Genomic DNA, 18,324 nt, shown 5'->3' on the forward strand with positions numbered 1-18,324 from the left:
GTCATCCAGTGGCCTTCCACATTAGCCTTGATGTCAGAGAAGTATTGTCTGAACAGAAGTGGTCACAACTGAGCCCTGTGCACACCACTAGTAACTGGTCTCTTGTTGGATTTACCAACTTCAATCACATGTGTCCTGTCCATGTGACAATTGGCTATCCATCAGGTGATGTAAGTATTTATGTCCAGTTTTGTGAGTGTATTTATAATACCTGAGTGGATAATTGTGTCAAATGCCTTGGCCAGAACAAGGTTGGTAGTATGTATTGTTTTATTGTCATCAATGGCCTTTGTGACTTTCTCAAAGAAATCCACCAGATTAAGTAGGCATGACCTGCCCTTGATAAAGCCAAATTGGGTCAGGTCAAATGTTTGGAGGTTTCCTATGTCATTATTTATTAGGTCCATGATTAATCTTTCCATGGCCTTACATATATGACTAGAAATCTTACGGGTCTGTAATTTTCAAGATCAGCAGATGCCCCCCCCCCCCTTTATACAGAGGGATGACTTTTGCTGTCCACCACTCTATCGGGACAAAGCCAGTTTGGAAGTTGTAGTTAAATAGAGATCCTAATGGGCCTGATAAGTCCTGATATAAACTATTTAAGAGGCAACCTGGTATATTGTTTGACACATTGAAGACATGTTTTCAGCTTTAGACAGCATAGTGGAAACGAGAAACTTGTTCTTTGGTGATAATTGGCAGTGGAGTTGTGGAGGGTATTCCTTGGAGGAGGACTGGGTGTGATGGGGAGGTGACATTTGAGCTGAATTTGTTGGACAGCAGATTTGCTATATCTTCCAGATGAGTATGAGTGATGCCATCAACAACTAATTCCACACATTGTTGGCTGTTACCCTTAAGACTGCATACATAACTGAATACCTTATGATTGTCCTTCACTTTGGAGGCTATTTTTACCTCAAAGTCTGCTTTTGGAGACTTGATTTTCTCCACCTGCTTAGTCTAATGAGGGACATTTTGCTCTGCTGTGCACATTCCCTTTTACTTCTTAACAGGATTTTCTTTCTTTTGTTGTACAACCTATTAATACCAGGGGGCCAAGCAGGGTGGCTTATTTTTGCGGTTTGACCTGGGTTTATTTCAGTCTGGTACTGCCTTTTCTATGCAGTTGTTTATATGGTTATACAGGGCTTTTGTGTATACCTCTGCATAGGTTTCTGTGTTTTCTGGATTTGGGGTAGCTTGGAAACTAGCTATGCTGTCCCTTAACAGATGGTAATTTACCTTAGAGAAGTTCTTAAAGTTTTGGGAGTTATGTAAGGGGACTAGTTTTTTCAAGGGAGAAAAGTTTGTGATCTGATCTTGCCAGTGAGGACATCACACTGTGTGTGTGTGTGGGGGGGGGGGTGCAGCACTCTCCCATATTTGTGAGTACCAGATCTAGAATATTTGTTCCCATAGTGGGAGTGTAGACTAGCACCACGGCATTTGAATTTACAAAGTCAAGAAGTCTTTGGGCCTACATATTAGTGTGTATGCCTCCCAATTAATGGAGGGGTAGTTAAAATTACCCATGAGTCTGGTATTAGGATGGATGTGAATGACTGTAGTAACTTTACGTATGAGGTATGGGTTTACTGGTTTATGGTGGGGGACCTGTAGCTAGCAAGAATATGGTAATGAATTTTTCCCATGATTAGTCAGCCATGAAGTAGCTTAAGCATGTCATATTGTTTGACCAGCCTTGAGGTGTGCATATCTTTTATGTAGATAGATACACCTTCACATTTTGCTCTTTCTTGTTCAGTGGATGGTTGGAATGTATGAAAGGCATTATAGCCATGCACTGCCAGAGTGCATCCATGGCTTTGAACCATGTTTCAGTAACTGCACAGACATCAGCATTCTCCAGGGTGAAGAGAGTTTCCAGGGAGCACTTGTTGAGGGTCCTGGCATTTAGCTTGTCCTGAATAGCTTTTGTTATGTTGGAAGGTTTATTTGTCTGGCAATGCCTAGAAATGGCACTGTATGGGGTGGATAATATTTTGGCCAATATCCAAAAGACTAGAGGTGACAGGTAAAGACCATAGTGGCCTGTCAAGCATGCCCTCCCAGACTGACAATTATTAAACCCATTTAGAATGATACCAGTAACTAAGCCAATTGTTAAAGTCAGTCATTTTCTGCTGGTATTGTGGCATCATCCTTGGAGATGGTAGAATGGTTGTCAATGCTACACTCATACCCACCTGTGACACATATTCTGAGAGCTTAATTATGTCTCTCTTCATATAGTCCAAGGTGGTATATCTCAAGTCATTCATGCCCACATGGACTTTAACTGAGTCATACTGGTACTTAGGGGTAAGTGACATGAGTGCTTGCAGGATATGGAGAATCCTGGGCCCTGACAGACAACTAACTGTAACCTCCCCTAATCTAGCCTGGTAAGAGGGACATCAGTATGTCTCACAATGGAGTTTCATGTGACCAGAATATTGGGTTGTGGAGTGTTTCACCTTAAGGGCTTGGTAGTTGAGGCACAATGAGATGTGGCTTTATGTGTTGTGATGGGAATTGTCTTGTTTATGTACATGCAGAATTTCTGAGGATTGAACCTGAGTGCCTTTGAGATTTTGGTAAATTACATGTGAGCACCTCTGCATATATGGATCTATGTGTGTTGTCCTTTGCGGGTACACTGAGCGATGTGTGTGAGTTGCTGACAACCTGTTTGTTTCTTCTTGTGTCTGTATGCGAGAGTCTAGCCTTCAGTGTAAATGTGTAACTACATCTTTCACATGCTATTGGTTGTCAGTGTACATAAGGCAATTATTACATTGCCTCGGGATACCCATGTCCACCAAGCTGGATACAGAGATAGCAAGAAAGTGCCCATCCATGGTTGCAGGTCCTAATGTGTACTTGAAAGGACAGGAGTGGAGGTTGTTTGTAACCAGATGAGGGAAGGATCCTTATTTGGGGTAATCTGCAGTTAACCTAATCAGCGATGCTGCCTAACGCCAAATCAGATGCTCTCTGAGCAGCAGTAGTGTTGGGTGCTATAAGGTAAGTAGCACAGTAAACTTTCACAGTATAATGAAAATAAGGAATGTTTCCAGATGTTTGCATCTGTACAGAGCCTGGAAGAGCTCCATGCAAATGTACCAAATTTATACCACCACTGAAAATACAGAAAACTGACTACTGAGCCCTCTTGCCAATAAAACAACTATACTCAGAAAACTTTTGTGTGCTTCCCAACTCAGATAGACCAGATAAGCACCTACTGTCACTAGATAAATAATCCCAGTTCTCCTAATGTAAAAACACAATAAAAGAGTGCCCAGAGTAAAATGCTACCACAAATAAACTTAAAAATGCAGATACAGCAGTGTACTTTAAAAAGCTTATTAAAGTGTGATTATTCAATAAAAGTCGATCTCCTGGACAGGAACTAGGATGGCAGTCTACAAGATTCAACAACGAACAGAAAGTAATTCCATATAACACGGTCTTATATTATATTAGACCGTGTTATATGGAATTACTTTCTGTTCGTTGTTGAATCTTGTAGACTACCGTCCTAGTTCCTGTCCAGGAGATCGAGTTTACATATTTTTTTGTTGGTTATTGACAGGAAGGAGTCTCCCATTGTGGCTATCTACTTTTTATTGTTGCTGTGGCTTATTTTTATCATTCAATAAAAGTATTTTGCATTGTAGAATTGAGTCAAGAACAACTCAATTGTGTTTAATTTGTAAAGGCACTAAAAGCAAGGTAAGCTGATTAATAAGCCCTCTAGCCAATAAAACTACATGCAGGTATCTCTCTATACAGACCAGGCTATCACCCAGTGCAGCTAGATTGAAAATCCACTGTCCTTTTGATGTAAAAAAATATAGAAAAGTGCTTGCTAGAGTGTAAAATACACTATTTATCCAACAGCTAGATAGATAATGAATGCATAGCAAGTAAATCAGTAAAACAGACAATGAGTGGCAAAATGTGTGTTTTTTAATAAGCACAATGAAAGGAAAATACATAATTCAGGATATAAACAACAGTACAGAAAGGAAGGAAATTATACCACTCAATTTACAGTAAGAGTGGGCTGCTTAAAATCACCAAGTTTAAAAAACAGAGAATGGGAGGGTGAATGGGAAAATAAGTACCAGAGAGTTAGTAACAGTGATTGCTGTTTTTGCAGGTCTTGTGTCTTATCAGAAAAGACAAAGACCCAGAAATTCTCTATGTATTTAAATATCATTCAAGAAACAAACTCACCAATGGGAAAAAACATGTGAAATGTGCAACCTAGGTAATTTCAGTGTCTATCTGCCACACAGAACAAAAACACCAGGCCAACCAAATTTCTTAAAACAGAAAACAAAATGGAGCAGCTAAAGCAGAAAGCAGCTCTATCAGTTTATGCAACTCACAGACAAAAAAATGTAGACTTACTTTCCTCACCCAGCAGGGTATCACCAGCAGTGCTTGTAAAGAGACAGGCAGAGAGAGAGAGAGAGAGAGAGAGAGAGAGAAGGAAATGAGTAGAAACAGCAGTTAAGTTTTATTGGCAGGTTACTCATCTTAAAGTAACGAAAATGAGTTCTAGATCAATGGAGCCTCAAATACATTGTTAAACGTAATCAGGCTTGTTTGGCTGCAAGGCACTCCATGCCAGCACAACGTGATGAGTGGAGCAGAGTGAATAATGCAGTGGCTTCAAACTGCACAGTAAATACATAAAAGAATTTCATTTTCAGCAGATTAGGAGGCAAGTAGAAGAATATAAGAAACAGCAACGAGTTAATGTGAATAGGGCCTATGAACGCCTACATTGTTTCTTGTAAATAGTATTCCATATTGGTAATCTTCACCCAGCAGATAAAGCATGAAGAAGAGGCCTTATCATTACTGACAACCTTGTAATAAGATGTTCTGTTACTTTTGCAGTCAAGGTGTATGTGAAGAGTAAAGGTACATGGTTTACTATTTAAACATTTCTGAAACCAACTAATCAGAATTCATGACTAAAAGTTTATGAACTATCACTGTTTGTGGGAGTTTAATTAAAATGAAATAAAATTAAACACTATAGTGGCCACTGTGGTAGAGTATAGGGATGGAGCCCTGTCTACAGTCCATTCAACTGGGGTTTGATTAGCAGCTCAGGCAATTGATAGAGCAGCAGGGAGGGATGGACGTGACAATCCCAAGTGGTAGGGCATTCATTAATGGCCTCCCTTAAGGGAGGTATGGTCCAAAGTGAGAGGCTGTCTTCGATGAGCATAGAAGGTGGGGCAGGGAAGTGGGCAGGGCATATAATGAAATGCCCCCTGGATGAAAGCAGAGATGGCCATGCCCCCTGGGTGCCTTTAGGATCCATAACCATCCCCACCAATACTGGAGTAAGCCTGAGGGGAAATGAGATGAGCTGGTAAACCCAGCATAGACATGGGGCACCAGGGGCTAGGCTAGTTGAGTGACATCTCATGGGGGACCAAAAATAAAATTAACATTTCCGTGTTACCAGACTATAAAATACCACTACTTAAAGAGTAACCACTGTCAAGCAAAATTAACATAACTGTCAGAAAGATGTTGGAAAGGTGGTAAGTACATCATTGTTACATTTCACCTATGCACCTATAGCATTATGTTCTTTATTAACTGTCTTCTTTTTGGAAAAAAGAAAAAGATACTTCATACTGAAGAAGGTGTATCAAACCAGTTGTACAACTAATTGTACAGTGTGTTTCAGAAAAGTGTTGCACATGACATGCAAGCACCAGTGCTATTCTAGCCATCTGTATACTATTTTTTGTGCCAAAAATATATAGGACATATGAAAAGGAGTAGAAATAGTGGCCAAAGCAATAACAATATAGACATTTACATATAGCATTTACTGTCATATACACAAAAATAAGTAATCTTTGACAGAGATTAATAGTAAAAACAAAGCTATTTATATACATGTTATTACCATAATATTGACAACACTGAGGTTTTAAAGAATTTTTAGTTAATTAATTAGGTCTTTATTAATTTGGTTATTGAATAATAATGGAACATATTATTTCCATAAAACTCACCTTCTATTCCTTGACTAACTCATGAGTCAAATTTGTCAAATTATTATGATATTTTTTTTTTTTCATTTTGCTACAGGTTTGGCAGTGTGGGGGTGAAATTGAGGTGCTGCCATGCTCCAAAGTGGCTCATATTGAAAGAGCACATAAACCATATCTTCCTGACTTATCAAAAACTGGAAAAGCAAATGCACTACGCGTTGCTGATGTCTGGATGGATGACTATAAAGCAATGGTACATATTGCATGGAATGTTCCTTTAAAGGTAACGTGTATTCAAAAAAAAATCAAATTGTCATCATTTTCATCTTCACTTGTCAAGAGAGTAGCCTGGAATTTCATATTTAATTTTTACAATAGGCATACTCAAGGATTTTGACTCTTTGCCAAATGTTTTGCAATTCCCTAAAAAAGTAGAATTATGGAACTTTGAAAGAACACTTAGTTTTAAGTATACAATCTGAGAATATTAAATACCCCATACAAGTTTTATATTTAGAATGTTACATAAATCCTAGATGGTTTCCCTGTAATTTTCTTTTTCTGTTTTTTGACTGTTGATTTGTAGACACTTTGGTGTGTTAATGTGTTAAGCTTTTGACTGAATATGTTGTTGTGGCTTCTCTATATGTAAGGGAAGAGATGATTTTTGTTTTGTTTTGTTTTATTAGTTTCCATTTTCTTTTAGTTTTTGCAGCCTTGGTGTTAATATATTTAGAAACCAAGAGAGTCGAGGCATAGCCCCCAAATGGAGGTGCTGGGGGTAGCCCTCACATGTAAACATTTTTATTGTACATGATGCTTTGTGCTGTGAGTTATTGAATGAGTTGTACTTTAATGTGCAGTTTTGTTTTCTTTAACAATGCATTATTTATGGTCCTCGTTTAATCACTATAGAGCCATCCTAGTTACACTCTGCCTTAATCATTTAATAATACTCAGCAAACGCTTAATTTGACAAAAATCAAATTAAAAGTTTAGGCAAATATAATAATTTCTAAAATTATTTCAGAACTGCAATTGTAATTTTGAATCAACACTACCAGTTGAATTCTATATATACGTATTCGAAACACATGCAATAGCAGAAGAGTTTATATTTTACTCAGTGGCATTTCTGATTATAATTTGGTTTCCATGTGTTTATAAAATTTCCCCATCTTTTGTATTTCAGTGTTTTAAAGGGGCCCAAAATGGAATCTAAAGCCAGTCATGTTTGAGGGTCCATAAAACAACTCTGCCAATCTGTTATCTGTAAACATTCACAAATATCACCAGAGATTTATACTTTACTAAAAAATTAGATAGTGTGAAAAAAGATCAGTAAGCATGGTTCCTGAGAAAATCTGCTACCAAAAGAGAATGACAATGGAATAGACCCAAACAAAAAATTACATAAATATCAGACACATTCAGGTCCTCTGAGTAACTAACTGAGTTTCAAGTCCACCAATGATAACAAAAATGATGTATTAAAGACTTGTGAGTCTCTCTAAGTTGGAATTCCTGACTCCTACCTGTGTTAGACTCCATTTCAACATAGAAGAGAGGATCTACATGCTGGGGGAGGAAGTTCTCCTACTTCTACCCTCATTCATAGCTGTACCCTGACATATTTGCAATGCATGGCATGTGACTGAAGTCAGATTTTAAAGATTTTGAAATCCTGACCCAAATTATGAAATCCGATATTAAATTATGGCAGAAATTGTAAGAGGTGGTAGAGCAGAAATAATCAATGCACATAGCGTTAGTTATATACTTCATCATTTCAAAATCCATAAATTCACAAAAGCCACTGCTGTGTGAAGTAAATACAAATCCATCACCACTGACTATATATACATCATGCACAATACTCTTAGAATGCCCATAAAGAGTGCCCTAGTTCACCACCAAAACTAAAGGGAACAAACTTAGACTACATAATTTCAGCACTGACTGGCCTGTGGCTACTATTTTCCAGTCCCATTCCTTTCTTAAATGCTTTGATCTTATTTAGTATGCCCATACATCCACAGCCAGATCATGGTCAAATAGGGCTCTAGGCAGGGTAATGGATTGGGGGACCCCCATACATACCCCCACAGTCATTCCAGAGTCCCATTACTTGACTATTTCTTCCCATTTACCAAAAACACTGTTCAAATCTCTTAGTGAGCATACTGTTTTCTGCTTTACTTCCACAATGATTATTTGGATTTAATTTAAAACTTGTATTTCAGATTTTATACCACAAACACTGACACACATTTGCTAAACAAAGCAATACAGTCTCACAATGAAAACAGACTTAGCATTAAACCTTCTCTGCCCTTGAAACTTACATTCATTAAAACAGCATTGAAACCCACATTCAAAGAAACTGCATCTGACCAATGGCGGAGAAAGTTTGCCTTTGAGCTTTTCTCAAATCATAGACCCCTTGCACACATTTTTAGGACCATGTATACATGCATGATCTTTGATTCACCTTTCTGCCTGTGTTAAATTATATTCCTTGTATAATACAGCACCACTTTTTAGTGTATTTTAAATTTATAGTTTTGATCATTTTTTCAGTAAGCAATGAAACAAAATGTATGAACCAATAATGACAAAACTGCCCAATTCAGAATATTTTATCAATAAAAGTCTACTAAAACTTCTGTTGTTACAATCTACCAGTGTCAGTCAATGTGCACAATCTCTGCAGAAGTAAAAGTCATCTGAATAATTCCACATTAGAGATTTGTAACTAATGAAGAGGTTGCTGCTAGCAAACAACTTTATATTTCAGTGTTTTATCTACAAATTCAGTGCCTGCTGCCCTTGAAGAACAAATTGCTTATGTTACATTAAATAAATGGTAAGCTGGTAATATTGCAATAGGGAATGGATGGAAAATTTACAATAGGTCCATAGTTACTAGGCATCTTCTCCAAAGGAGGACATACTCAGTACTACAGTACCCCACCACCCTTAAATTACAACACAGTGTCAGCAATCCATCTACATGCTGTGGGAGTAGAACCCACAGCCTTTTGCATCAACAGCAAATATGATACCTGTTGTGCTACTAACAGTGCTTTTAATTTCTTTAGCACAGTAATGATACCATTTGCTAAACAACAGCTTCACATTGTAAACAGACTTAGTATGAGCAGCACTAAACTTCTCCTCCCCTGAAACTTGATTTCTATTTATTTTTATTTATTACATTTGTTAACCGGGGAAGTCTAACTGGGTCAGGAGCCCATTTTCAATGGAGGCCTGGGAATAAAAGCTCCACAACAGTACTATCTATACATTGTCAGACACAGCATTTGTTCACTGTACAGTAATATTAAGACATTAATAAACAATTATATTTACAACAACATAAGACAGTTATGGCTGAAACTGATCCACAGAAAGCATTGTTGAACTTGAGATGTGATAAATTAACCTTGTACACCATTTGCTATAAGCAGTGTTGGCAAGGTAGCAAGCATGGGATTAATGCAAGGAATATTTAGTTGGGGTTGGATCAGGGAGAATGTTTGGCAATAATGATGACAATTATTTGGATGGGTAGGCAGTGCAGCGAGTGAGCTTAGGAGGATTAGCCTGTGATGAGGCAGGAGCAAAGCCAGTGGTTAGTTAGATAGTCTATTAGTAATTGTTTGAACTCGTGATGGTGTGGATTTTTAGCTTTTGCAGGGGGGAGAATATTCCATAATCTGGCAATTTTATTGGAATAGAGACAGCCACCATGATAATTATTAGATTTGGTGACGTTTAGTGTAAATGTATCGAAGGATCTCAGGGTCCTGGGGTTAATATTTGGTTGGACAAGATTGGAGAGGGCAGGGCAGTTAGTGGGATGGTGAATAGTTTTATGGAGCATTGATAGTTGGTTGAGGGCCAGAAGGTTAGGGAGTTCAAGCCATTTTAGTTGAGTGAGCACAGTACAGTGGTGAGTTCGGCATAGGGCATTCAAAGCAAACTTAGCAACTTTATGATAGCAGGATTCTAGATTATTTAGGTCTGATTTGCGAAGGTTGGTGAATATGTGGGAGCTGTAAAGGAGGAGTGAAAGTAGGTGAGAATGGGCTGTGGCAAGCCTGGCGTTGTGGGGTAGATATGGTTTGGCCCTATATAAGGTGCCAAGCTTGATGTGCACTTTTTTGATTGTTAAGGAGACATGTTTTTCAAAGGTTAGGTACTCATCAATTGTGACCCCTAGGAGTTCGGTATGAGTTGTGGGTTTGATCTTTCTGCCATTTGAGGAGTAAATTGATAGAGGGGCAGTCCAAGGTTTGCATTTCTTGTTTTTGAAGATTATAAGTTTGGTTTTGTTTGGGTTAACAATTAATTGATGATCTGAGAGGTATTTTTCTATGCTAGAGAAGGATGATTGTATTTTTATTTGTAGTTTTTGGGGTGTTGGGGCAGAGCATATAAGGGTACCATCATCTGCGTATTGGATGGTTGTGGCTGCTTTAGTTGCTGTGTTGAGATAAATTGTGAATAGGATGAAGAGGACAGGTCAAACAGCTCACAATAAGGCTCAGAAGCTCCAATACACAGATGATTTATTTAAACGCTTAAAGCGTTTAAATAAATCATCTGTGTATTGGAGCTTCTGAGCCTTATTGTGAGCTGTTTGACCTGCTGCACTACTATTTTCAAGTGGAGTCTGCTTTTGACCATTTGTTTTGATTTGTTGGTTATTCTGCCTTTTTTGTGCTTCGGAGATGAAGAGGACAGGGCCTAGTATCAAGCCTTGTGGGACACCTACAGAAATGGGGAGAAGGGGGAGAGAGTATTCTGCCATTTGGTGGCCTGCTGCCTATTAGAAAGATAGCTGAGGAACCAGGGCAGAGAGGGTGGGTAGATGTTGTAGGTAGAGAGTTTATTGAGTAGAAGTTGGTGGGAAATGGTGCCAAAGGCTTTAGACATGTCCAAAAAGATAGAGGAGACTGCCTGGCCTTCATTTAGAAGTTGATGAATGGTGTTTGTAAAAGAGATTAGGGCAGTGGTAGTACTGATTTTGGGTCTGAAACTGTATTGCAAATGGGATAAGAGATTATTTGAGAGTAGATGGTTGAAAAGCTGTTTGTGTATGCATTCTTCTAGGATTCTGGCTATGGGGGATAGAATGGCGATGAGGAGGAAGTTGGATAATTCTTTGGAGGGTCCTCCTTTGTGGAGTGGGATGATATGGGATATTTTCCTAAAAGTAGGCACATATTTTTCTGAGATTGAGCGATTGATCAAGATAGATATGGGGTAAGCAATGGATGGGGCTGCACATTTTAAGAATTTATTTGGGAGCTGGTCAGCAGCCAGACAGCAGGGTTTAAATTTGGTTAGGAGAGATTTAATGAAGCTTGTTTGAATGGGAGAAAAAGTAAAGGGGTTGGGATTATCAGGGAAGACAGTAGGGAGTGTAATTGGTAAAGTAGGATGGTCACCTAGAAGGGAGGTAATGGGATTTATAAAGTGGGAGTTGATCTAGGTTCGTATGGGTACAGTGTTGTTGGTGGTTATTGGGGTTGGGGTAGGGGAGTGGTCTGGATTTAGAAGATAGTTTATGTTATCCCAGAATTTACACAGTTTTTTTGGTGTTCCTGTTGGCAGGAAAGGAAATACTTTTGCTTGTCTGCTTTGATTTGTTTTTTTTTGCTAGATTTCTTAGCTGTTATAGGTAGTTAGGCTAGATGTGTTTTTGGTGGCATGGTAGTTTGACCAGGCTCTATCTCGTTGTTTAAGTAAGAGCTTGGTTTCTTTGGTTAGCCAGGGCACAGGCTTGGATTTTGTGTGCACTTTTTGAATTGGGGCAAGGTTGTTGAGTATGTCTAGGAAGGTGGAGCTGAAAAATTGTACTACTAGGTCGAATTGGAGATATTTTGGGGGTGTCCAGTCAAATTGTTGCAGGATCTGCTTAATAATTGAGGGGGAGAAGTGTTTTTTTACAGTGAATGTATTTGTAGGAGATGTTAGACTGTGTACACATTTTCTGTAAAGAAATGTGGAGGCATGATCACTGAGAGAGTCAGGAAGACAGCCTGCTATGTAATTCAGGTTGGGCTTGTTGGTTAGGATCCAGTCTAATGTACACTGTCTGTTTGAGTGTTTGTCGAAACATATGGGGCAATTTATAGTCTGGGTGTAATTGTAAAGATTGAAGAAATTAGTAGGGTTATTGGAAGTACAGGTTTGCCAATCAAGGTTGAAATTGCAGATAATTATTGTTTCTTGATTGAAATTAAGGGACGCCCATGAAAGGAGTCTGTTGATGATGGGTAGGGTGTTACCAGGAGGGAGGTAGACAGCTATGATGATAACTGTTTTATTAGGATTTATTTCCAGATGAGTGGTTAGGATTTCAGTATATTCTAGGTCAGGTGGGGAGCATTGGAGTTGTTCCATTTTAAGGGTATTCTTAAATAGTATAGCTACACCACCACCCCTTTTATGTAACCTGTCTAGTCTGATGATGTTATAGCCATGTAGGGTAACCTCATTGTCCTTGATATGTGGCTTTAACCAGGTTTCAGTTATAACCGCTATGTCAGGATTGTAGGTGGCTAAGGTGACTTGGAATTCACTAGTTTTGTTGACTATACTACGAAGACTGAAATTGGTAAGTAGTAGGTCTGGGTTGGATGTTTTTGAGAGTGGGGGGTAGGGGTGGGTGTTTAGGTGGATAAGTGAAGAGTTTGGTGATGTATGAGGAGGTGAGGGGGTGTTATGGAGACCTGGGTTGGGGTGGATGTCTGCGTGCAGTTTTATTTTAGTGGTAGAGTGTAATGTGTGTTGATTTAGTTTAATTGTGGATCTTGGGTGACTGTGAGCTAGTGGATTCCTTATAAAATGCATTTGACAGTCAATTTCTTGTAAAATGCACTTGTCACTCAACCATACCGCTGAACCATGTAGCACAAGAATTATGGAGAAGGCCAAAATTAATGGGGAACAAAACTAGGGACAAATTTTAAGTATTGCTTGTATAATCTTAGAAAGTTGCTAGAATAAAAGCTTTGGTGTTACCATGCATTTTTTGAAAGATATGAAGACTGAGATTTAAATGGCCACCATTATTTAATGAATTCAGTCCTCACTGATTTGCCAGAAAACCCCTTATTTTATGAGGAACAGACCTAAAATATGAGGCAAAAAATTTGGACAGTTGAGAGCTAGTTTGTCCAGTGTAAGCTCAAGAAACAATCTTTGGTCAGTGTGTGTTTGTGTCAGTATTGTCCTAAAACAAATGATGCAAGAATATGTGGTTCCCAAAAACATCAAATGTAGATGAAAACTTGGGTGCAGCCTGAAGTAGAAAAGCTCTGCAGCCCACTATTAGTTCTGTGACACTGAAGGATGCAGCTTTGATTAGCACCCAGATGACCTAGGACTGACTAGCAGATCAGGTGTTGGAGGAACCAATGGCAGAAGGAGGGGATTTATGAAAAAATGTCTGCCTGCCTATTTTAAGATGGAAGACAGGGAAATCTCCTGGGTCTATGAACCTAGGGTATTAACTCAGTGGTGATGTTGAGACTGTATTAGCAGCCAATGGCTCATTATAAAGGTGAGTAGACAAAATAGGAGAATGTCTTCACATAGTAGGGGGTGGCACTATCATTGCTCTGTTGCACCCAGTCAGTGGTGTAAGTCCAGATCATCAAATATTATATCATAAACAGCATCTAGCTGCAGCGTGATGACCCAGATATCTCCACTCATCTCAACAGTTATAAGAATGTCATTACCTAAGGGTTAAAAGGGCTTCAGGCCCACCTACTGAAGATCCATATGCAAGGTAGGCTGTCACTATATGGTAGCCCCTGGATGAATAGAATTATTAAAAATGCCATACACGCACTCAAAATGCAGAGACAAAACCCTTTCAGTCATACATACAAACTAAAGCACGCAAATCTTTAATTACTCAGTCACTCATTTACTCAGACACATACACACACACACACACACACACACACACACACACACACACACACACACACACACACACAAAAAAAACTTACTTGCTGAAGATGAAGCCTCATTTCGTGGAAGCAGCAGCACAAATCCATCCAGGATTTACATGCATTCCCAGCAGTGAATTGTGGGAAGGGAACGGTAAATTCCACACACGGAAAGGAAGAACGGTCTGTTCGATGACTCACACACAGATTCAACAGGTGTTTGCAACCAGATGTAGAAGGCATTCAAGAAGAACACCCTCAAAAACAAGTATTGTTTTGTAATTTTAAAAGTGTGACAGACCCTCATTAGGCAGGCCCCTACCAACCAGCTGGGGTCCCTCAAAGCCAGTGGGCCGTAGGTAACTGCCTTGGTCACCTAGTGCTGGATACAGCTCTGCATACTTCCACCAAAAGTGGCCCTGACAACACAGAATATGCAGGTGCCATGTTAGACTATATCACTGATCACCGTCTTCTATTTGCCTTATAGAGCCATTCAAAACTAATAAAAGCCAAACAGTGCAACCAGGCTAGAGACATGAAGAATTTTAAGACTTAAACCTTAACTTCTCACACAGTCTAATTTGGATGACTCTTTATCTCCTGGACCTTAGTAATGCCTTTGAATAATGGATAAAGCAATGTTATTGCATTCAGTAGACATTAAGTCACTGACACATCAGAAAAAACTGGAAACAGTCACAGATCTTATTGGTGGGTGTCACTCACTCATCGCAGAGGGCTTGTATAGTGAAAGGCATAATAATGTGGCAAGACCACCCATTACCAACAATTCAAAAATAGATGCGAGAAAATCAGATATAGTAGTTCAGGAAAAAAAAGACAAAAGTAGCGTTGATGATTGAATTTGCTACATCCAGTAATTACAAGTGTCTTATGTACAGAGAAACACAAAGTCATAAAATATCAGGATTTATTTTATTTTTTTTATTTGATTTGCAGGCAGAAACAAGAGCATTGTGAAAGAAAGATGCCAAGACATTTCTAATAGTAGTAGGAGCAACAGGTCTAATAGAGAATTTACAGTTGTATTTATATATGCTACCAATGCATGTATCTCTGTATGAACTGCAGAAGGAGTCATTTCTGAGCACATTGCAGTTGCTGCGAAGAGCACTTTCAACTGACATCAAATATTGAAACAATACGAATGGCATGAACTTTAATCATAGCGTGACTTAGGAATGGGGCCATTCCTATCATGGTATTCGAAACCCAAAAGACTTGGAGAAATTAAACAGAAAGACAAAGCTTGACAAAAAAATTCAACCATAAGAGATTTTTAAACGCTCTACTCAAACATTGTGAATTACAAATTTAAGTGATTGCAACTTCTTATCTAAGAAAACATACTACGTCAAACAACAAAATGTGCAAATGAGCAACCATAAAGCTTTTGGGACAAATACCTCTCAGCTCATTAGTGTAAACAAGAAAACACAGCCTGGTTCTCTTCCAAAGCTGTCTACAACTGAGATTGTAAATTTATTGAAAATTATATAAATGCTTCCTTATTCATTCCTAAACCCACGCATGTCTCCAAAAAGGAATCAGTCACTAATGAGTCAACCCTTTCTTTCCAGTTCTCCCTAGTCCCTAACAGTCTAGTCATAAACTCCTTCACAAACTCAAAAGTGCATCACTAAATGTCATCATAACAACAGAGTACCTTTAGCCTTGAAGAAGAAGAAGATGACAACACCTACTTGATGTCCCAGTCAACGAGTTATGTACCTAACTGCTAGAAAGCTCCAGTCATTGTTCCATTATATATAGGTGGCACATCTATAGATATGTCCAACTGAAGACCTTTGGCATTCCTCCTATCTCTAAAATACCAGAAAGGTGTGTGTGTGTGTGTGTGTGTGTGTGTGTGTGTGTGTGTGTGTGTGTGTGTGTGTGTGTGTGTGTGTGTGTGTGTGTGTGTGTGTGTGTGTGTGTGCAACTTACTGTGCATCTGAAGGATTACAATGTCCTCTGTACAATACAGCATTGTTTTTATTCCAGCCAAAGCACAGAAATAGTCTATTGGCCTTTCTAGAATATGTAAGGTTGACTCAGTGCTGGTAGACTGTCCGAATCTCTGTTTCTCATTCATTCTAATATTTTTAATACCACATCATCGTCTGTGATTAATCACAAAGCTATTTGGCCTCGGCATTAATCAAGAAGTCATTGAAACGTTGACTAGTCTGACCCTGAATTATCTTGGCTACACAACAGCACCATTACATCAGATACTGAGATCATTCAGTTTTGCCATGATACATGCTTTAAAGTAATATATTTTAATGTAGCTTTATAATAAAGTCTTAACTTTTTGTTTATTTTTAATTGCAGGGTGAGCTATTTTGGAAGATTAGCTAAATAGTTCACCCTGCACTTAAAAAGAGCCAAAAGAGGGCCATAAAAAAACAACCAGTGTTATATTCCTGGTTCTGGATCTGCCTCAGAGTAGCATAAGATGTGAATGTAGTAGGCATGCTGTGTGCTATGAACAACTACCAACAAGGAGGGAGATTTCAGGGAGGTCAGTCTAGGCTTGGGAATATAAAGGATCATAGAAGACACAGCCTTCCTCCTATCATTTACTGTCAAGCACTGCCTAAACTGATTTTGTGATTTGTGGTGGAGAATGCTTATGCTGGATCAACAATACAAAATGCAATCACAGTTAAAAACTTTAAGGGGGTAGAGGTAGGGGATGTCTGTGTGAGTGTATATGAAAGGAACTGACTGTTTTTCTTTTGAGAGAATGCATTGCACCTGGCACCTGTGATATATGAAAGATATGCACAGTTATAAGGTGGAATTCAGAATGGAGGTTAGTCTTTGTGTAAAAGTAATTAATCTACTTTAATTTGGTCAACGTTAAGGGTGGCCATGGTGGTGCAGCAGGTAGCGTTGTCACCTCACAGCAAGAGGTTCTCCAGTTCAGTCCTCGGCTGGGGTGCCTTCTGTGCGGAGTCTGCATGTCCTCCCTGTGGTCGCGTGGGTTTCCTTCAGGTGCTTCAGTTTCCTCCCATATCCCAAAGACATGCTGTAGGTGGATTGGGCACTCTAAATTGGCCCTAGGTGGCTAAGGTGACTTGGAATTCACTAGTTTTGTTGACTATACTACGAAGACTGAAATTGGTAAGTAGTAGGTCTGGGTTGGATGTTTTTGAGAGTGGGGGATAGGGGTGGGTGTTTAGGTGGATAAGTGAAGAGTTTGGTGATGTATGAGGAGGTGAGGGGGTGTTATGGAGACCTGGGTTGGGGTGGATGTCTGCGTGCAGTTTTATTTTAGTGGTAGAGTGTAATGTGTGTTGATTTAGTTTAATTGTGGATCTTGGGTGACTGTGAGCTAGTGGATTCCTTATAAAATGCATTTGACAGTCAATTTCTTGTAAAATGCACTTGTCACTCAACCATACCGCTGAACCATGTAGCACAAGAATTATGGAGAAAGCCAAAATTAATGGGGGAACAAAACTAGGGACAAATTTTAAGTATTGCTTGTATAATCTTAGAAAGTTGCTAGAATAAAAGCTTTGGTGTTACCATGCATTTTTTGAAAGATATGAAGACTGAGATTTAAATGGCCACCATTATTTAATGAATTCAGTCCTCACTGATTTGCCAGAAAACCCCTTATTTTATGAGGAACAGACCTAAAATATGAGGCAAAAAATTTGGACAGTTGAGAGCTAGTTTGTCCAGTGTAAGCTCAAGAAACAGTCTTTGGTCAGTGTGTGTTTATGTCAGTATTGTCCTAAAACAAATGATGCAAGAATATGTGGTTCCCAAAAACATCAAATGTAGATGAAAACTTGGGTGCAGCCTGAAGTAGAAAAGCTCTGCAGCCCACTATTAGTTCTGTGACACTGAAGGATGCAGCTTTGATTAGCACCCAGATGACCTAGGACTGACTAGCAGATCAGGTGTTGGAGGAACCAATGGCAGAAGGAGGGGATTTATGAAAAAATGTCTGCCTGCCTATTTTAAGATGGAAGACAGGGAAATCTCCTGGGTCTATGAACCTAGGGTATTAACTCAGTGGTGATGTTGAGACTGTATTAGCAGCCAATGGCTCATTATAAAGGTGAGTAGACAAAATAGGAGAATGTCTTCACATAGTAGGGGGTGGCACTATCATTGCTCTGTTGCACCCAGTCAGTGGTGTAAGTCCAGATCATCAAATATTATATCATAAACAGCATCTAGCTGCAGCGTGATGACCCAGATATCTCCACTCATCTCAACAGTTATAAGAATGTCATTACCTAAGGGTTAAAAGGGCT

The 18,324-nt window shown here is 39.0% G+C and overlaps 1 protein-coding gene across 1 annotated transcript in view; it reads left to right on the top strand.

Moving 5' to 3' along the window:
* Positions 1 to 18,324, top strand: part of GALNT8 (polypeptide N-acetylgalactosaminyltransferase 8) — a 406,113-nt gene that overhangs the window by 247,538 nt on the left and 140,251 nt on the right. The window contains exon 7 of the mRNA XM_044087557.1: positions 6,145 to 6,330. Coding sequence (XP_043943492.1) covers positions 6,145 to 6,330 — 186 coding nt within the window. The remainder of the gene's footprint in view (positions 1 to 6,144; positions 6,331 to 18,324) is intronic.

The sequence above is a fragment of the Protopterus annectens genome, chromosome 11.part0, assembly GCF_019279795.1.
Source record: "Protopterus annectens isolate FY-2018-M chromosome 11.part0, PAN1.0, whole genome shotgun sequence".
Lineage (NCBI taxonomy): Eukaryota > Metazoa > Chordata > Ceratodontiformes > Protopteridae > Protopterus > Protopterus annectens.